This window comes from Podarcis liolepis, assembly GCF_965112155.1.
Source record: "Podarcis liolepis genome assembly, chromosome: 8".
Taxonomy (NCBI): domain Eukaryota; kingdom Metazoa; phylum Chordata; class Lepidosauria; order Squamata; family Lacertidae; genus Podarcis; species Podarcis liolepis.
In genome coordinates this window covers 36,466,047-36,488,328 of record NC_139560.1, presented here as the reverse complement: position 1 = coordinate 36,488,328, position 22,282 = coordinate 36,466,047, and the positions used below count along the sequence as shown (strand labels likewise).

General features: G+C 43.0%; 1 protein-coding gene across 1 annotated transcript in view; it reads left to right on the top strand.

The window, feature by feature from the left end:
• CLVS1 (clavesin 1) overlaps window positions 1-22,282 on the top strand; it is a 62,666-nt gene that overhangs the window by 5,223 nt on the left and 35,161 nt on the right. Inside the window, exons 2-3 of the mRNA XM_083518017.1 lie at window positions 2,705-3,332; window positions 16,993-17,167. Coding sequence (XP_083374143.1) covers window positions 2,944-3,332; window positions 16,993-17,167 — 564 coding nt within the window. The 5' untranslated portion in view covers window positions 2,705-2,943. The remainder of the gene's footprint in view (window positions 1-2,704; window positions 3,333-16,992; window positions 17,168-22,282) is intronic.

The following is a 22,282-nucleotide window of genomic DNA, read 5'->3' as shown; positions in this document are numbered from 1 at the left end:
ATCCTGCTTGGGGCTGATGGTAGCAAGCAAGCAACAACATCTGGAGGGCTATCCCTGGAAATCCTTCCATACCTTGGCAATGTGCCCCTTAGTGTACTGAACAAGCTTTTTGAAAATAGAATTAAAGGATTAACTGGGGGAGGTTGTGTGAGAAATGGTCTACTGGGCATGGAAACATTTTTATAAATGAAAACACCATGACAGGCAAGTCTTCAGCCACTAGGTAAGAATATCTCAATGGAGCAATAGTAGTTAACACCTGGTAATGCTTCCAGGAAACAGCCCTGCTGTTCAAAGCAATATTGATTATTCTGGCTGCCTGCATATTGCTTTAAAGCCAGATGTTAGAATGAAAGAAGGCTTATAAAAATGAATTATGCACCAGTGTGTACAATAGAATCTCTTTCTAATACTCATTGTGGTCTAGTTACCACAGTATGCACATGTAATGTGGGATATTTCACAGAAACTGTAAACCTCAACAACCATGATCTGCAGATAAATTCTACTGAAGTCTTCCCTTGAGACTTACTTAAAGAAAAACCCACCAAGGCTCTCATTCAGCAATGCACCACTATATATTCACCCCTAAGAAGGCTGGCACTGTCAGAAATAGTATATACCATGTGCATAGTCCACTGGGCCAGATTCAACTAGTGAGTCCCATCAGCAGAAGTCCTGCACTAGGACTTCCACATGTGCAATGGAGTTTCTCCCCTCTCCTCCCCCTCATGTGTCCCACCCCCTAAACAGACTTGTGGGTGGAAGCATGCAGGGGGAGCAGAGAGGGGGTCGTTCCCTCTTGCAAGCCGAAATGCACAGCTACCACACCATGTGCCCATTGCAGGAAGTCTTGGCAATTTTGCAGTCTTTATTTTGGGGCACCAGTCTCCAGTGCTGGAGCACACATCTCCCATTACTTTATAAAAGTGGCAAAAACACTCTCATTGGAGCAAGACAGTCTCCTGATCCATGCATTATACCAGGGAGTGAGACCTCACACCTGGTGGCCAAGTGGGGTCCTCCACACCTCTCTATCCTGCCAAAGGATTTCTTGCAGGCCATTCACCCCACTCACTGGTCCTGCCCCATGCCCTTCTCAAGTGTTTTTCCGGGCTGGCATGTGCCCTTGAACTGCTTGCTTGCCTGGACAGAGGATGAAATGTGTGCTGGAGCATATGTGTAGAAGCACATTTTTCTGTGGCTGGAATGTAGCCTTCTGTACAAAGGAAGAGTCAGATCCATTCTTCTGCCCACTTTTACCTCTGGTCCTCCCAGTCCCTGAGAGAAGGTTGCCATCAGGCTGAAAAATGCTCCTCCATCCATACAGTAAAGGATGCAGCACAAAACTAGTTCTCGGCTTTACCAAACCAAACCTCTCCATCAATTTTAGTATCTAGGCCAGCACAGGGAACTGGAATAACCTATAAGGCTGATGCTTCAAACGGCATGGTAGTTATCTTTAGTAAGGTTATACCTTTGCTTTCTGCAATGAATGTGTATGTTATGAAAGAGAGGTGCACATCTACATACAAACTGTAGACCTGTTGCAGGTTGATGCTCTGAGAAGCCATTGTTGGGGCATGCATGCGCACTGTGTGACTAGAAAAGGTGGTCTGCTTTTTGTATTTTGCATGTTTGCCACAGCAGGCACCAGTGTAACAGTGGTAGGTTGGTTAAAAAAATTAGGAGCAGTAATTGGGCAAAGAAGTTAAGCCAGGTGTGCAAGGGCTCTTGCATCTTCAGCTGGTGACATTTGTACAGATGACATGTGCAATTTGTAGATCAGGGGTAGGGCCCTCAAGACTCTCCCAGGCCCTGCTGGAGTGCTTTTGCCTCACTGGACTGTATCCTTGAACTACAATCATGCTTTTTTGCTTGCCTGAATGAAGGACAGGGGAATGGGGAGATGTGTAGATGTGTGTCAAAACCTCTGGCTTTCTCGTGGCTGAAAAGGAGCTTAATATATAATAGCAAGATTCACATCTATTGCTCTGCCCACTCTGGACTCTTGCTGCCTCTGACCCCACCCACCACTGGCATGTGTCTCAGAAAAATTGGCCCTGAGGGAATATGGGCCTTGACCTAGAAAAGGTTCCCAGCTCCTGCAGCGGATGTATGTTCACCCTGCACATGTCTTTATATGCTACAAAGAAGCACCACTAGTCTACTACCATATCATTGACTGGTGGCAACTCCTTTTTAATATGTGAAGCTGCCCTGAGGCTACTTGGAAATGGTGGGCTCATCTGGAATGGAGCTCCAACTAATAAGTAAGGAACAGCCACTATTTGGGGCATCATTTCTTGAGGTTGGCCTAGAAGGGGCCTTCCTTAAGGGAAACTGGTATAACTCTATCTGGGAAGACATTGACTGAGCTCTCAGTGCCATTGTTATTTGTATTCTAATTAAATAAGGAATTGTAATATAATGTTAAATCAGTGCAATTTCAGCATTGCTAAAGGCTCGGTTCAATTATAAATTCATCAAGCTGTGTTCATGAGGCTTCTATATTATGTATGCAAGATATATAATGATAACATTGTACTAAGTAGCTCATTCTAAAACTGTTTGGGTCTTTAAATTTTAATCAGATCTGCAGTAGCAATTTAAAGAAAAAGGGGGGAAATACACATGCTTGGAAATGTGTACAGTCTGTTTACAAACAAATATAATCTGTGGTTGTTATATATGTATTTTTCAGAGAATGATGGTGATACGAGTGATTCATTTCTACGGATGGATATCTAAGGATATGAACTGAATGTGAGAGTCCTTGGATGGGTATGGAAAACTCCTCATTGTTGTATTCTTCAATATATTACAAAATATAATACAAATTGCCCTTGGATGGATCACCACAGACTGTTAGTTGAATGGGACCAGAATATCTTCTAAGGAAATTGCTGAAGTTAAGGATTTGGAAAAGAGACTTTTGCAAAGATGACCCATTTACATGCTGGTCTCAGCCCAGAGACGATAGAGAAAGCCCGCCTTGAACTCAATGAAAACCCAGATGTTTTGCACCAGGACATCCAGCAGGTCAGGGACATGATCATCACAAGGCCTGACATTGGGTTTTTACGTACAGATGATGCCTTCATCCTGAGATTTCTCCGAGCCAGAAAGTTTCACCAAGCAGATGCCTTCAGATTATTGGCTCAGTACTTCCAGTACCGTCAGCTGAACCTGGATATGTTCAAAAATTTTAAGGCTGATGATCCTGGGATCAAACGAGCTCTGACTGATGGATTCCCAGGAGTGCTGGAAAACCGTGATCACTACGGCAGGAAGATACTTTTGCTTTTTGCAGCCAACTGGGATCAGAGTAGGTAAATGTAGATAGTGTACTTATCTTTTTTTAAAATAATAATACACAAACCATTAACTGATTGTTAATAGCAACACACATGGGGAAATAATTATTTTGAATTGTTTTCAAATCTTGAGTTGATCTGATGAATCTGATAGTCAAAGATGTGTGTTAAGAATTTCCTTCCTTTTTCCTTCAGATATGGAGTTCCCATTTTCCCATACATACAGCAGGCTTCAAACAAAAATATTTGCCGGAAGTGCTTCAGTGCCTATTATATTACACAGTTGGCCATATCTTGATATGTGATATGATAACTGTGGCCACAGTTACAAGACCGTGTGTGTGTTGTTGTTTTTAATGCCATAATGCTGGTAAATGCAATGTGATCACAAAAGCGGAGACTTTTAAACTGAATAATCTAAAGAATCAGGGGGGATGAATGTTTCTTTGCTCACAACCAATCTTTCCATACCAGCTGGTGCCCATAAATTCTGCTTTATTAACCCAAGAGTTGTAAATGTCAGACACTTAACTGCAAGTGTACAGAGACTCAGATTTAAAGGGCAGAGCATTACTGCTATGTGAGATTACAAAAATCAGTGTAAATTCTTTTAAAAGATATTGATCAAGACAAACGCACATGCTTGCCAAGATGTTCTAATTTGGAAAGTGTGATTGCCAGCACATCCTTCTGTCAAAATAGAAGGATATTTTTAAATGTTCCCATGCATTTCTGCGACAATCTTTGGCGTTTAATACAGGCCAGTAAATGGCTGGTAAAATGAAGTTACAAGGCACTGCCAAGAAATAATTGCCATTCCTTTCCAGCTTCCGGCATGTTAGTGGTAAAAGAGCTTTGCAAACCCTCATTGACCATCTTTTATTTCTGCAATATGCTATTAAATGCAGGGCTGCCAAGACTGTTGTCGGCAGCATCAGTGCAGAAGTTACATATGACAGATTGAAGTCATTAGTTCAGACCAATTACACTTCAAACAATTACATTTTTCAGTTCATCATATTAATTTCTTGTGGGTTAGAAAAGAGAGCTTTAAGCTGAACAATAGACTGGTGCAATGACATGTGAAGGGGTGCAGGTGGATAATGTAGGAGATATGAGATAATGCACTTGATTCAATCCAAATTAAACCCGTCCCTGTCCTGCTTTATGAATCACAGGTAGTTCTAACAGGCCAGCGGCAGAAGCATATGGAGAAAGCAGTTTAAGGGAGCATGCAATATGCTTATAATCTCTTGTCTTTCCCTGCCTGTAGGGGCCTTTGGCCCAAGTTGTGACAGTTGTCGTTGGTCCCTTAAGACAGATGCTGCTGTCCTGCTTTTGTACAGTCCTCAATGGCATAGACAGACAGATGGCTCCTTATGCTCCCCCCTACCAGACAGCTGTGACAAAGAGGTATCTCACTAAACTAGGAGAGAGGGAAAGACTAAAAGATCTCAGAAGCCAACAGCACAATCCTAATAATGTATACTGAAAAGTAAGTCCCACTGAGTTCAGTGGCGCTTACTTTCATGTAAGTGGGGTTAGGATTGTACCCTGATGTACCTGTAAACAATCCTCTGTAATGTTTCCCCACATAATCCAGTACAAGGGAATTCAGGAGCAAACTGCTAAACACCATCCTGGCAAATTCCAACAGAGTGCATTGCTTGGCTCAGGCAAGTGAGCCAAGCCTTGTTCTGTAACGCAGAACCTGTGGTCCTCCAGATGGGGCTGATGGGAGTTGGAGTCCGACAATGACTGGAATGGCCACCTGTATTCAACAAGGAAATTCAGTTTTCTAAAATGGTTGCTCATGTGTTGTAGATAGTCTTGAAGTATTCTGAAAAGGGAAGTTCTGTGTTCAGAATGGGGAGGAAAGAAAGCTAATTTATAATTCTACACATGTCTGTTCAGAAGTAAGCCTTGCTGAGTTCAATGAGACTTATTCCCTGGTAACTGTTTTGTGGATTTCAACCAGAAAACTTTTAAACAACAAAAAGAGAAACCTAGCATGTACCTGAGCCCTGCATTTTGTAAGTATTAGAAAATCAGTGTATCACTTCTTAACTGACAAGTACCAGGATAAGGAAATTGCTGAGCACTACTGAAAAGGGACGCGGGTGGCACTGTGGGTAAAACCTCAGCGCCTAGGACTTGCCAATCGCATGGTCGGCGGTTTGAATCCCCGTGGTGGGGTGAGCTCCCGTCTTTCGGTCCCAGCTCCTGCCCACCTAGCAGTTCGAAAGCACCCCTAAGTGCAAGTAGATAAATAGATACCGCTTAATAGCGGGAAGCTAAATGGCATTTCCATGTGCTGCGCTGGTGCTGGCTTGCCAGAGCAGCTTCGTCATGCTGGCCACGTGACCCGGAAGTGTCTTCGGACAGCGCTGGCCCCCGGCCTCTTAAGTGAGATGAGCGCACAACCCTAGAGTCGGACACGACTGGCCCGTACGGGCAGGGGTATCTTTAGATTTACTTACTGAAAATACCTATAAGGGAATGCTCATAGGACAAGTTTCTATTTTATTTTATTTTTTGGTAAAAACAAATGCTTATAACTATTTTTTTGTTCTTACCCTATGGTGACTTTCAGATCATGAACATTCATTCAAGGTTCTTCCTTCATACAGGTCAAGAGGGGTCAGTCATGTCTTGGAACAGACTATTCTTCCATTCCTATCTTATGATGACAAAAGTTCCAGTCTTAAATGAATGGAAGGAGTTCATTCTTAGTGTCATTTGCACTACGTTCACAAGCTTATGAATCATATGGCCTGCAAAGATCCAAAAATCATTTTATAGACTTTCTCCCTGTGTGAGAGCTACAAATCTAAATGAGCTGTCATCTGACCACTTACATTACAGTTTTAAATGGATCCAATAAGAATTCCTTTTTTTTTAAAAAAAATGGAACACCAATTCAACAAATCTGGCACACTAGTGGAATCCAGTGCAAGGACTCCCACAAGCATAATGTGTACCTCCTTCCCCCGCCTCTCCCAAATCCACTCTGGAGGGTCGGGATAACACATCAAATAGCATGTGGGGAGAGGAGAACAGGGATTGTTTTATCCGACAAACTGAAATGCTTGCTCTGACAGAATGAGCAGAAGAGCATGGCATTGAATTCCTCCCCTAGAGCAGATGTCCCAACTTTTACTATACAGTGAAACCTTGGTTCTTGAATGCCTTGGTATTCAAACATTTTGGCTCCTGAACACCAAAAACCCAGAAGTGTTTCGAACTTTTTTTGGAAATCGAACATCCAATGTGGCTGTCAGCTATTGTTTCTGGGGTGCCTGTGCCAATTGGTAGCTGCACCTTGGTTTTCTAACGTTTTGGCAGTTGGACAGACTTCCAGAATGGATTACGTTCGAGAACCAAGGTACCATTGTATTAGGTTCAAATTCATCCCCCTAAATACTGTGCACCAGGAGAAATGCATGAGAAAAGCTGCAAACAACCTTTTGGATTGAATATAGTATGGCAACAGCTGAGTACCAACTTTGGATAAAGGCAGGTTATAAATACATTTAATTAATAAACTGAATGATTGCACAAGCAACCCAAGCAAGCATTTGGGGAAGTCAGTGGTGTGCTGCCTGTGAACATGGCAATTCTACACCTTTTGACTGATGTAGTGTAGTGACTTCAGTGGAAACATACTGTAAAATGGGCTCATATTCGTGTTCCTGAGAAATGGGCCAATGGATGACAGAAAAAGCTGGATTTATGGATAATACTTTGACCAAATGTATCCTTCCCATATGCCATCTGTATTGAAACAAATGGTAGTTTTACTGTTACCAAGGCCACAGCTCTTGGCTTGGGACAGTCTTTCTTCCAGTTCTGAACAGCTATTTTTGATTGTTCCTTGACTTACTGTTATTGCTAAGATTCAAAGCAGGGACTGTTTGGTTGTGGCCCCATTCACCTAAAGAAATCTGGTTTAGCCTATCTTGGCTTATATTTAGGAACCTCTGCAAGCCAGGCTTTTAGGAAACTGATATTTTGCTGCTCCTATTGATGGATGGCTTTACTGTAGATTTTTTTTAAGTTACAGAAGCAAATCAGAAATATTTAGGATGTGGTCAATAAAATGCAACTCAGTGTAACAGAGGGAACAACTTCTAATTTAATAGAAAAGCTCTGAACAAACCTCTGGATTTTGAGTCCACATTTTGATGCTAAGCATTTCTAGCTCTCTGCTGCAATCTCAAATCAATTTTATCATGATGACATAACTAATTCTTTACACATGCTGAAATTGTATAAGGGAAAGAAAAAGTGGTTTGAGATTGCCCTAGATTGTTGAAATGAGATGGGAAATGGTGTTTTCTATGTAGGCCAGCATATTTCTATTATTCATTTTCAAACACAAAGTGTATTCTACCAACCCTGCTTTCATACTTCTATGGAGGCCACTTACACATCGGTGAAAGGGAAGGAGACATAAAAGTTGCATCATCTCAGTATAGTGAAGAAGACTGTGACCTATGGAATTATGGAACTTGCTCCCACAAGAGGCAGTGATAGCAACTTTAAAAGAGGATTAGGCAAATTCTTGGAGGACAAGGCTATCAATTGCTACCAGTCATGATAGCTGTGTATCAGTATATATGTGGAACTGACATTTGGACTAGAAACTGATCTACTTCCTCCACCTGTGAGTCAATTTGGTTCAAAAGGTTTTTTACAGAGATCCTCTCTGAAGTCAGTTTGCAGCATGATTTGAATCCAAACTGTTCCTGGAAATGGACAAACCAAGGCTAAAAGTGTGAAAGATCAAATGTTAAAAAAACAACACCTGGGACAGTTTGGAAGAATCAAGGTTCTACTCTGCCCGAAAGCCCTGAAAAATTCAATATTGCGCCAAAGGTTAAAAATAAATAAATGATTGCCCTTTTGCATGAACATGAATAGTGATATTTGCACAAAGAATACCTGATTAAGAGAACAATTCCCAAGATGAGGGGAAAAACACTTTCTACAACAGTTTTTCCCGTTTGTTCAGTTTCGCAGCCTGTCTTGCATCCTCTCCTCTGCACTTCTCTGCCTCCTTCAGACTTCCAGTCAAAGCTGCAATCTGAAGAACTCTGGCTGTGTAACTAAATGAACTTGGTTCATTACCGTTCAGATCAATCAGCAGTCTCCTTTGTTTCTTTTGCGGTACAAACCCAGTGCTTGGTTTAAGCTATAAATAACACGAGGTGTTAACTCATGGAGGGTTTAACCGCAAAGAATAAATTATTAAAGACATTTGTGGCTATCAGAAGTTGGTTTCGATGGCTTCTGTTTATATCCTAGGAGAGCAATAACAGAAGACATCACACATGACAGGATAACTGAAATGAGAAAACATTAGCTTAATATGTCTGGTTCGTATTTAAAGCTGTTGCATTTTCACATGCTCCCACCTTCCAGAGCCGTGAGAAGTTTTAGGGGAAGCACTACCTGAGTTTTGGCTTTCTTAAGGAGAGGAGACACTGGAGACTCACAGCACATTTGTAATATTTGGTTTATTTACCAGTATGCAAGTATTAGTAGAGGCAAATTGCATATGCACTTTTACTAAGCAGCAGGTCAATTAAATACAGAGAGCAATTGTATACCCCATTCCTTTCTTGGAATCATCAGCTCACAGTCCTTCCTTACTCGCTCCTTGTTCTCTGAATACTTCAGCCCAATTTTAGAGCACACCAAAATTCAAGCAGATCATGTTGCTCAAACAAGTCTCAAATGGAGCAGGAAATCCTCTCATGTGTTCCTTCCTGTCCAGAAGGATCCAGTGACTGGCATGGGTGGGTGAAGTCAATCTAGGGCCCAAGAGTACTTCACTGCTTAGGCAGATGTTGCAACTTCCATCTTGCAGTTCAGTGGCTCACCGCATGAGGGAGCTGCACTGGTTGGAGCCCCAGCAGCTCCCAACAATTCCATTTTATCCCACTCTTCATCCAAGTTGCTCTGGGCAGGATATGAGAAGCCCTTCCAGGGATACTCACAACGCCTCTGTGGAGTTGGTTAGGATGAGAGATAGCGGCTGTGTCAGAGGCACCAACTTCTAAGGGAGAAAGGGGTGGCTGACATCCGTGTGACTGTTAGAATTCCTGCTCCATGATTGCAGTCATGGGATTTTTGTCTATCACATGACAGTATATGTTTTGACTCCACAGAGTGGGAAGTGACGGAGACAGGATGTTTGTGTTACTGTGTTCTGTAAAGTGGGACTATTGTCCTTTGTTCTTTTTCTCTTTGCTGTCTGATGCTAGAGAGAGAGGGAGCCATGTTGCAGTGCTCCGTGTGTGTTTATATGTAAATAAAGTAGATTAGCCAAAATACTAAGTTGAGTTGCTGAGGTCTGTTATGCAAGCTGCAAAGACTCTGCAGATCCCTAAGTGTGCCGGTGTCTGTTGGCATCGGTCGCTGTGATGTTCGGGCAGAAGAAAGAAGCCCCTGAACAATCGACCAGGAGGGAGAGAACATACCAGTCGGGCATGTGTCTCTGCTAGTGTAGGATGAGCTCGAGTGTAGGATGAGCTCTTAACAGTGACATCCCGAAGTCATGTGTATAATGTCAGGACATCAGGAGGAGCCAGGGAGTTGAGCAGCGCAGCTTCAATGGCCGGTGACTGCTACTTCTCCTGACACCGCCACTGGCTGGGGGCTGCTTCCCTGCTCCTTCCTCTCCATGGCAAGAAGCCACACTGTACTTGGCTCTGCGCTTGGCCTCCTCTGCCTGCTTTGAACATTGCAGGGTGTGTGTGCTGGTCCCGGGGGGAAGGTTACCGTTATCGTAGTCAACAATCAGTCCTGAGTCACTAGCCTGGAAACAGTTCACAAGGAGCGAGGCGAGGTCCGAAGCAGGAAGCTGGGCGGGGACAGGAACACTGGAAGGTCAGGTCTGGTTCCGGGTAGGAGCAGGTACTCAACGACGACGTTGCTCCCGCAACCTGGGACCGGGCTGACTGGCCTTTATCTTCTATGAGGCCTGGGGCTGTCCTGGCCCCCAGGAGACCCGCCTCCCCTGGCCTTAAGGCGAGCACTCCTCCTGGGAGAAACCAGTTCCCTTCGCCTCTCTGCCCTTCGCCTCTGCAGTTCAGGAGAGGCTGAAGGGTTACTGGACCCAGGGGGAGACTCACCTGTAGGCACTGAGTCCTCAACCACCTCCGGAGCCAGAGTGGATTCACCTGGTGCCTGCTCCTGAGGATCCGGCACAGGTGCAGGCGCTTCAGACTCAAGGCCCTGCCCCAGTTCACCCGGCCCTGGAGGCGGGGACTCCTGTGCAGGCTGGGATTCCTCCGGTTCAGCCTCTGAATTGGAATCCCAGGCCATCACAGGGTGGCCCCTTCCTTCCAAAATATTGGGGCCCCTAAAAGGTCTCAGCCCCTAGGAGTTCAGCTCCCCATGGCTGCGTATAGATCGCCACCTGCGAACAGAGCTAAATTGTTTTTCCCCTCAATTTGGATCAAAGCTGCTTTGGGGGGAAATGCATCAAAACTCAGTAATTCATAAGAAATGACAGGGTAGATGTGGATTTTACTAACATCTTGTATACGCTGCTTCCCAAACCAGCAGCAGGAATGCAATGGATGCACAGTAAACAGAAATGTGTAAGCATAGCATTCCTGCTGCTGGTTTGGGTAATGATAGTGTTTTTATTGCTTCCTTTGTTTCTTATATTGTAGTGCTGTTTGAATTATAAGCAAGGTTAACTGTAATAATGAAAAAGAAAGGAAAGGGGCGGGCGGGGGGGATACAGTTGGAAAGCCTACAGCATATAGCACACATATTGCGATTGCTACAGCAGGATCTACAAAAACCATCAGCAATGTTTAAATCATCCATGGTTAAACAAAGTTGGGAACCACTGCATGAAAATGTAAATAGAGCCCTGATGGAGTAGACCAAAGGCCTATCTAGTCCAGTGTCCTGTTTCCTACAGTGACCAGTCCATGGGAAACCCACAATGCAGTAGTCATCTCCCAGCATTGTTCCCCAGCAACTGGAGATCTCAAATACTGGAGAGAGTACACAGCCCAGTAGCAGCCAGTGGGGAGGGGTGGGGCACGGTGGCATTGCTTACCTGGTTTCCTAATGCAGTGCTCACTTCCATGAACCAAGATGGAGAGAGGTGAAGCAGTGGGGATTTCAGGGTGGGTAGTAGATTGGCTATGCCACTGCAGCCGCTGCTCTGACATCATCACCCTTATCTGCCTCCCTTCACATTGTGAAGCCAGGTAACACAATACTGCAACTTTTCCTCATCAGGAATTGCCACAGCCAGTTGATAATTCTGATAATTCCTGTACCTTTCCCAGTTCTACAGTATCCCTTTTGAGATCTGGCAACCAGAGCTGTATGTAGTATTCCCAATGTAGCCCATAGGTTTGTATTATCGTATTGTCAATTTTGTCTTCAATTCATTTCCCAATGATACCCTAGGCTTGAAATTTGCCCCTCCACCTTAACAGTATCTCAGAGAAGTTGCAATTTCTTGAAGTGGTGAAAACTAGTTGATATCGTGGTTGCTCTGAAATTTTTAACCTCTGCTTTGATGTGAAATTAGCAGGTCCTAAATTCAGTAGCAATAAAATCCCCAAGTGTCATTTTAAAATTTCAACCGAATGGTATTGACAGGTCAGGAACAGGGAAAAATAGTACCATTACTATCCTCCAATTTGATCAAGAGCATCTTGAAGTCAAATTACAGTCTTTGTAAATTAAGTCTTGTGAAGATCTGGTTCATTTCGTTGTAACTGAAGGGTCCTGTGCTTGTTCTATATTTTTTGCCAGTACTTTGCCCTGATTGTACAAAATATAGCTTCCAAAGCAATACAGCCTTGACAGCTTTGCAATAAAAAGTGGCACCAAGTCCCTCTGATCAAAGCAACAAACAACAATCATTTTCTGTCATCAAGACACTCTGATCCATAAAAGGGAAATGTTTTCTCCCTTTCTCTAAGGCATTCCCAGTTATGCGTCCTTAATGTATAACATGTATGTTAAATTATATCAACATTAGGTGTGGTTGCTTATATTGCTTCTGCTGCTGGGTCCTAAATGTGTGAATTCAACTGGGGTTTAGGCCTGGTTTTGGCACAGAAACTGCTTTGGTCACCCTGTATGATGACCTCTGTCGAGAGAGACACAGGGGAAACATGTCCCTGTCAATTCTCCTCAACCTCTCAGCGGTTTTCGATACCATCGACCATGGTATCCTTCTGGAGCAACTGTCTGAACTAGGGGTGGGTGGCATCGCTTTGCAGTGGTTCCAGTCCTACTTGAATGGTCATTCCCAGAGGGTGTTGCTTGGGGAAAGCTTTTCAGCCCTATGGAAGCTTCAATGTGTTTAACATCTACATGAAATCACTGGTTGGGGTCATCCGGAGGTTTGGAGTACATTGTCAGCAGTATGCTGATGACACTCAGCTCTATTTCTCCTTTACATCTGCAGGTGAGGCAGTGGAAGTGCTAGACCAGTGTCTTGCCTTGGTAATGGACTGGATGAGAGCCAACAAACTGAAGCTCAAACCAGATAAGACTGAGGCACTTTTAGTGGGTGGTTCCCTAGACAGGATGGGTGGGAGATCGCCTGCTTTTGATGGGGTTACACTTCCTCTGAAGGAGCAGGTTTGTAGCTTGGGAGTGCTCCTGGATCCCTTGCTGTCGCTTGAGGCTCAGGTGGCCTCAGTGGCATGAAGTACCTTTAATCAGCTTCGGCTGGTGGCCCAGCTACACCCCTATCTGAATTCAGCTAGTGCAGAATTCAGCAGCCAGGTTGCTCACCTGAGCAAGATGGTTTGAGCATATTACACCGATCCTGGTCAGATTGCACTGGCTACCAATTAGTTTCCGGGCCCAATTCAAAGTGTTGGTTTTGACCTATAAAGCCTTAAACAGCTCAGGACCACAATACCTCAAGGACCGCCTCTTTCCATATGAAGCTACCCAGACCCTGAGATCATCTTCTGAGGCACTTCTTTGTGTGCCTCCTCCTTGAGAGATCTGAAGGGTGGCAACACAAGAATAGGCCTTTTCTGCAGTGGCTCCCCATCTGTGGAATGCTCTCCCCAGGGAAGTTTGCCTGGCACCTTCATTATACACCTTTAGGCACCAGGCAAAAACGTTCCCTTTTAACTAGGCCTTTGGTTGATTTGATTGACATCCCATGCCCTTTTAAAATGGGGGTTGGGGGGGCTTATTGGGTTCTTGTTTTTATTTTGATTATGTATTTTGTGGTTTTATATTCTGATTTTATTCTGTGAACTGCCCTGAGACCTGTGGGTATGGGACGGTATATAAATTCAATTAATAATAATAATAATAATAAAGTAAGTTCCACAAAGATCAAGAATAAGAATATGAATATTTTAGATTGCAGCATTTACTTTAACAAAGACAGAAATATCTATGATAGCAGTCTTTAGTGCAATAAAAGACAGAAATATTGGAATTGTGTTATAGCACAAAGGGGGGGAACTCTTCTGATGGGTTTTGCAGATACAATTGGTTAATGGGGATGAGACATAAATTCTCCCATACTTGCACATGAATCCCAGTGTTTTCTCTCTTTCCCCTTCCTTACTTAAATCATCATCTTGAATATTATTTCGTATGTTAAAATAATCCTATCACAGTATGCCTTGGCTACTCGTGCAATCTGCTTGTGGCATTAACATAAACTTTCAATCTTGTTATGTATGGAGGATATCAGGACAGGTGCTGGGCTAAAAAGTGGCCTTGTCTGGTAGTTTTGTATTGCATATACAAGCTTCAGGTTCATGTTCTCCCCTTTCCCTTCCCATTCTTTGGTGTGGCCTTTAGGACAAGATTAGAAGCAAAAGCTTTCAACTAACCACAGAATTTGTTTGCCTGAACTGTAAACTGTGGTTAGTGTCAACTATGTTTCATGGCAGGCAGGGAGAGCATTGCTGGATCTCAGAACTGTTCCAGCTCACACTCTTCATTAGCTTTGCTCTGTGCCCTCCTTGAATGCATTTGCCAGTCTGGAATGTGCCTTGAACTCTGATAATACTTTACCTTGATGGAGGATGAAAGATTTTGTGGGATGGTGGTAGTTAGGAACCAGTGACTTTTGTGTGGCTGCACTATCGCCTATGGTAAGAGTCATATACTTTGCCCCATCATCCATATTTGCCACATTCACTGACCACTGACGGGTGGCCCCAGGAAGGGTATATATGAGGGCATGTGGCCCTTGCATTGAAAAAAGTTACTAATTCCTGGATTAGAGTAACAAACCAGGATCACTAACGATTGTTTGAACACCAACCAAGGTTTGGACATAATGAGTAAATGGTGTTAGTTGAAAACAGATGTGAAAACTTTGATCTTCTTGCAGCTGTGATACAGTTTAAGCAGGGATGGGGGGGATGTGTGATGGGGGGGATGTGTAAGTCTTGTTAAGACTCCGACTGTGGTTTAGTGTTGCATCCATATGCAGTCACTTTCGAGCTCTACAATTCTATAAATGTAGGAAAGAAACAGAAATAGCAAAGTCATAGCTGTAAGTCTAGGTCCAGCACCGAGGGCCTTCTGGCGGTTCCCTCACTACGAGAAGCCAAGTTACAGGGAACCAGGCAGAGGGCCTTCTCGGTAGTGGCGCCCTCCCTGTGGAACGCCCTCCCACCAGATGTCAAAGAGAACAACAACTACCAGACTTTTAGAAGACATCTGAAGGCAGCCCTGTTTAGGGAAGCTTTTAATGTTTGATGTATCATTGTATTTTAATATTCTTTTGGAAGCCGCCCAGAGTGGCTGGGGAAACCCAGCCAGATGGGCGGGGTATAAATAATAAATTATTATTATTATTATTATTATTATAGCTGCACATAATCAGGTATAATTATTATTATTATTTCATGTAGGTAGCTGTGTTGGTCGGATGCAGTAGAAATTTTATATATATATATTGTCCAGTAGCACCTTAAAGACGAGATTCTTGCATGCACACGAAAGCCCATACCAAGAACAAACTTAGTTGGTCTCTAAAGGGCTACTGGACTATATATATATAATACCCCACCCATCTGGCTGCGTCTCCCCAGCCACTATGGGCAGTTCCCAGCAGAATATTAATAATAATGATAAAAAACCAATAAAACATCAACCTTTAAAAACTTCAGTAGAGGTTCATATTGGACTACCCTAGAAGGACTAATTTCTGTGCTTTGAAAATTGGTAAAATATGCCTTAACTAAAGATTGATACAGTAGAGTATTAAGAAGAAAGGCCAAGGTCTTCAGGATAAAATGCAGGGAGTCCTAAAACAGAGTATTACAGTTATCAGCAATGAAAAACGCTAGGTTATTTATCTAATCATATTAGCGATACAGAGCTACAGTTTCCACATACTTATAAGCATCAGTCAGTTTTGTATACTTGCAACCTCACAAGGAAAGGAAAGGTCTAGGCATTGTCAGCCAGACAATTAAGAATTGTACTCAATGTACAATGGTGGTCAGAGAAGTTAATAAGATACAAGGCTGAATTAAGAAAGAACAATTCAAAGTGTGAAAAAGAGAACATGAGAGCAATTATGCACACTGATATATTATTATCACTTTTAATACTTCATATTTTCAATATCTGATCTGGAAAAGCCAAAAGCCAAAAAGAAACAGAAATATCCAAAGAAGCTCAAATAAACTAATTTGTTCCAGATAGAGGGAAGTGAAAAGACGAACAAATTGGAAATCATACAGAAGCAATATAATATGGGGTGAGAATAGGGTGGGTGCTTAGCTCAAATGAAAAGAGCTTGTGAAAAGAAGGCAGAGAACAATTGGTCACTATCCCCTTTGTGGATAATAAATGCAACAATAGGATTACATTACAAAACATAGATTTATCTTCATCATTAGGAAAGCAATGCTGCACAGCAAAAGAATTTCTTCAGTGAGATAAACTGCCAAGTAATCTATTTGCTGGAAGATTTTCAAGGATAGGTGCAGACTTTTGTTCTCCAGAAATGACTTAGGAGTAATGTTGTGATTTAGAAATCTCTTAAATTTGTCAGTTCTTTAGTGAATTTCTAAAAGTCTGGATAAGTTGATCAGCTCCAGCTGTCCCACAGAGGACTCTTGTTTTGTGGAAAGAAGCCAGAATTTGGAAACACAAGATGGATTATGTTTCATAACCAGAGAAGGAACCAAGAGGGCTGACCTGCCCATAAGGTGGGCTAAGGTAGTGCTTCAGATGGCAGAAACCCAGGAGGCAGTGCCTCTGTGGGTGCCCTGCTCACCTCTCTACCTCCCCTGCTGGTAGAGAAGCAGTGCTGGCTTCCAGTGAGATCTTACCAAGCTCTGTAAGATCTCGCAAGTTCACACTAGAACCCGTCACTAACTCCATTGCTTTGTGGGTGCTTCAGTAAGAGTGAGGTGGTGGGGGCAGCAAGTTGGTGGGGGCAGTTCCTTCCTCATCTCAGGTGGTGAAGCAGAACACGCCACAGGGAACCAGCACCATTTTCTTTGAGAAATGTTTATTGGAATATTTTGAAATATCTGCCGTTTCAGAAAACATTAATCCAAATCATGAAATGTTGCTTCTTTCACCAGAAAAATATTAATAATTTTATTCATTCATTCATTCATTCATTGCTTGTGATTTGTTGATAACTACAATTATTTTCTCCTCTCTTTTATTCCATCCCTAGGAATTCTTTCATAGACATTTTACGGGCTATTCTGCTGTCCTTAGAAGTTCTCATTGAAGACCAAGAGCTTCAGATAAATGGCTTCGTTCTAATTATAGACTGGAGTAATTTCTCCTTCAAGCAAGCTTCCAAATTAACACCTTCTATCCTCAAACTGGCCATTGAAGGGTTACAGGTATGTGGAATGGGGATATTGTGTACACAATGTCCTGTGAATAATGTAGCATCAGGGTGGGTACCAGGAACTGGTCAGTAATAACACACACGGTGTCAGTGACGTTGACTCCTTATTCAAAGAAACAAACAGCTCAGGTGGACAGACCTAGTGAGCAAGGCAACTCTTCCCAGTAGATCTTGCCCCAATGAGGCAGTTGGGAGGACTGAAGGTCCCCACCTTTCCACAGTTGCCTAAGCCTCCTCCTCCCCCAGGTCCTTTCCAAGCAATCTGAGACTCCAACAATGTGTCTCTGCTCCATCCTCTTCACACCTCTTCAGATCCTGGGAGACCAAAAGGTGGGGGATCTGGTTGCAGCAGATGGGGAGACCCCCTGGCTTCTTCAACAGCTTGTCTGATCTCTGCCTCTTGGCCCCACCCCTCCTCTCCACCCTCTGCTTCTGCCTTTAATTCTGGACTGCTCTCTGCCACAGCCACTTCCTGCTCACTAAACCCTGTTATGTCTTCAGCTTCCAAAATTTCCTCCTCCCAGTCTGCTCCCTCTTCTCTCGCTGAACACTCAGCATCATCCCACCACCACTCCCCAGGCTCTGAGCCTTCTTCCCCTGGGGGTTCCCTTGCCAGTCTATGACATGTGGATATGCTGATTGCCGGAGGCATACTGTGTTTTATATAGCATGGAGAGAAGAAGGAAAAATCAGTAAGAAAAGAATAATCATTTGAGTAAATGAGCTTAAAGCCAGTCAGAATTTCAAATGTTTGTTTATTGCTTTCATTTAAATGGTGAGCTATTCTTACCACAGGCCTGTCCTACTTACTGCAGCAATTAAGAATAATGTTTAGAGATTTGTGATTTAATCCACATGATACTTCCTGGAGATTAAAAACTTGCAACATCTGCCTGATGAAACACACGCCAAGCACATGCGGGGCCTATGCATATGTACTGAATGTGGATTAATAAGCCCACAGAGACATAGCCGAGCACCAGGCACTTTGCCTGCATAGCCAAAAGCCCAGTTGTGTGTGTGTTTGTGTGTTAGTTAATACAGACTATTAAAATCAGAGCAGAATAGGGTATGTTGCTAATGTCAGAAGTGGGAGATTTATGGGCAAACTGAAAATACTGGGAATAGATCTTGTGGTTTATACCTCACCTCAGGTTTGAACTCTAAAATGGGTTCCACTACTGTAGTTATTTGTTTTTTGTAGGCAATTTCTCTCAGTGTGGAATTTAAGTTTGAATGTGTACATTTGCTTCTGAACAGGCATGAACAGAAATGTTCTGTAAGTTTTCCAGAGCAAAGTATGACCCAATGAGCTCTGCTTACCCATGGGGATGGTAATAATAAATAACAACAACAACAACAACAACAACAACTACTACTACTACTACTACTACTACTATTATTATTATTATTATTATTATTATTATTATTATTATTATTATTATTATTTTATGGATTATTTATAACCTGCCTATCTGGCTGGGTTTCCCCAGCTAATCTGAGCGGCTCGCAACAGAATATTAAAAACACTTTAAAACAACATTAAAAACTTCCCTAAACAGAGTTGCCTTCAGATGTCTTCTAAAAGTCAGATAGTTGTTTATTTCCTTGACATCTGATGGCAGGGCATTTCACAGGGCGGGCACCACCAGTGGCGTAGCGTGGGTTGTCAGCACCCGGGGCAAGGCAAGTAATTTGTGCCCCCTAACCCGTGGATTTGCGCCCCCTAACCCGTGGATTTGCGCCCCCTAACCCTAACCCCCAGATGTTGCGCCCGGTGCGGCTGGCCACCCCTGCACCCCCCACGCTACGCCACTGGGCACCACTACCGAGAAGGCCCTCTGCCTGGTTTCCTGTAGCCTCATTTCACACAGTGAGGGAATAGCTATAAGGCCCTGGACCTCAGTGTCCAAGCTGAACGATGGGGGTGGAGACGCTCCTTCAGGTATACTGGGACGAGGCCATTTAGGGCTTTAAAGGTCAGCACCCATTGCCCTCCAGATGTTGTTGAACTCCAGCTCCCATCAGCCACAAACAACATGGCCAGGAATGATGGGAGTTGTAGACCAATATCTGGAAGGGTACAGGCTGCCACCTCTGATGTAGAGCTATTTACTCAGCCTGGGAACAAAGACTAAATTCCAGGATTGATTGTATTTTGGAATGTGGAGGCCTTTCAAGGGCTAAGGAAGTGAAGCACACCAGGTCCTCTCCTGTGTACACTGCTTGATTGTAAAAACCCGCTTACACAAAGAATAAAAGAGTAAAATTACTGGCAAAAACAGTTTAAAACAACCATTTGTAATATCTGAAAAGATTAAAATCAGCTATAATCTAACAAGAGATTAAAACACACATCAGCACATATCTGGGTAGGCTTGTTTAAACAATAAATAAATGTTTTTAGCAGGCACCAAAAAGAGGGCAGTGAAGGCACCTGCTAAATGTCAGTAGGAAGGAAGTTCCAAAGTATATGCCAACCCCACTACCCATAGAGGTGATATTGGTTCAAGATGCATGTTAATGTGAACTTAGGTAATGCACACTTCCTGAAATGTAGCCATCCTCCAAAATGCACACTGCTTTGAATTCTGCAGTGCTCTTCAAGCCCAAAATATGCATGTAAATGCATATATTAGAGGGAAATGTGCTTCAAAATGGATATACTAGTAGAAAATGACATATACAAATGCACTATATTATGGAAGATTGCTTGGGGAAAAATTACTGGGTATTAAAACGTTGCAGAAATATGTTTTACTTCTAAAAATGTAAACTGATCCAGAAGTGTTGCAAACTGAACTTGGCATTAGAAAAACGAGCCAATGAGAAAACAAAGCTAACATATTTGTCCACCCCTAACTGTTCGCAATGCTTGAATTGAGCTTTGAAGATAACTCAAGATGTAATAGCAAGCGATGGGTTTAAATTTATTATTACAACCTCTCTTGGCTTCAGACAATGGAATAGCTAAGACTCTGCTTTATTGGTTAAGTGCTCTCACATCATAATAGGCAATTACCTGGAAGTGCTACTATTCAAGACCTTTACACTAAGAAATTCACTTTCTTTTGATGTTTAGAATTCCATGTCTCCAGAATAACTTTTCCTAGCTGTTTATAGAAGTCAACAAAATGCTTATTTATTCATTACATTTTCAACTATTTATAGGCAGTCCCATAACAGGAAATCCCCGCAGTTTTTTTTACAAAATAAAACAAGAAAATTATTAAAGACCACAGTAGACAAAATGTAGGGAACAATAAGACACTGATTAGGATCAAAGCAGATAAATTCAAAGCAGAGAGTCAATGAGTAAAATCTACAGGCCATAAACAATAATAACAGCCAAAATTTAAATTAAAATGGAGAACAAAAAGGGTTTTCCTGGGGCCAAAAAGGCATCAGAGTAGATGCCAGACAAGGCTCTTGGGTGATCCTGGTGGGGTGCCATCATGGGGGGCCCCCACCCACGCTGGGCGCCATGCCCCCAGGATGCCAGCCCCGCCCCCGCCTGCTCTCCACCCCCGGGTGGCATTCCACAAATGGGAGCCACTACTGAAAAGGTCCTTTTACTCATAGCCACCAAGGGCCATAGATGATTATGTCAAGCTACAGATGGGAAGTGGCAACTCTTCAGGTACTGAGGTCCCAACAAGGAAGGGCTTTCAAGGGGAAAAGACTGAACAGCACTTTTAATTGGGCCTGTAAATGAACTGGTAGTCAGTGAAGATGGCAAAATACTGGCATAATGTGTTTATACAAGTTTGCAACCAACTGAAATTTTTGGACTATTTTCAAATGCAACTGCATGTGCAATGGGTTGTGAGAGGCATAGTTCACCTGGCCTCACAAACTAGACTGGTAAAATGCAATTCAAGCCACAGAGGTCACTTGTGTCTCGACTGGCAGAGATGGATCATTGAGTACCCTCAAATTACGAACCTGCATCGCCTCCAGAACAGGATTTATTTGTTTTATTTATTAACTTGCCCTTCATCCAAACATCTCAGGAAGGTTTGCAAGATAAAAATACAAGATAAATAAATAGATAGAACAAACACAAAATGAAACAATAACACCCCCCTCCCACAAACACATTTAAAAGGCCATAGAATATTAAATAGCCAAAGGCCTGGTTGAACACCATTCATCTAGGTAGATAAACCTCCCATTAACACGACCACATTCTTGCTTGGACTGAGCTTCAGGTTTTGGGCCCTCATTGAGTCTGTTCCTGCAGCTAGTAAAAGACTAGCATTTCCACTTCCTCAACTGGCTTTGATGAAAAAGAGAAACTGAGTTTGGTGGCATCCACATACTACTAATACCACACACCAAATCTGGATCATTCCATTCAGTGTTCAACATAGCTACTAGGAATGACATAGACTCTAGACAGGATCAGGCCATTCTCTGAATGGAGAGATGTAGAAAGTGGAATCCCTCAAGGATCGGTCACAAATGATCTACAGTTTGGAGTGAGCAGTGAGGTGGCCAAGTTTGCTGATGGTACTAAATTGTTCAGGATAATCGAAACAAAAAGAGATTGTGTGAAGAGCTCCAAAAGGACCCCTGAGTGAATGGTTGGTAAAATGGCAAATGCAATTCAATGTACTGTTCAAGGGGAGGCAGTTCCAAAGGATGGGTGCCACCACACAAAAGGCTTGATTCTTACATTTTGTAAAATGGACATCCTGATAGTATCTGAAGGAAGCCCTTAGCTGTGCTGTACATAAGGAGTGAGATAATATTTTAGGTATTGGAATGTGGCCATTTGGTCCTCCCTGCTCTTGTTTCTGGAATATAACATGCCTATGTCTTTTTTAAAAAAGCTGGCTGTGTTCAGAGAATTCTATACTTTTCAGAGTTTGGATTTGGATTTGATATCCCGCTTTATCACTACCCGAAGGAGTCTCGAAGTGGCTAACATTCTCCTTTCCCTTCCTCCCCCACAACAAACATGCTGATGTGAGGGCGATCTGGCTGCGACATCTGTCACCCCATTGATTGCCAGGGTTGATTCGGCTGATCTGGCTGGCTAGGCGGGTGTCCCCTTCCTCCCTCACCGCTCCATGTGCGTCCCTCCCGAAGCTGCGCGCTCGGT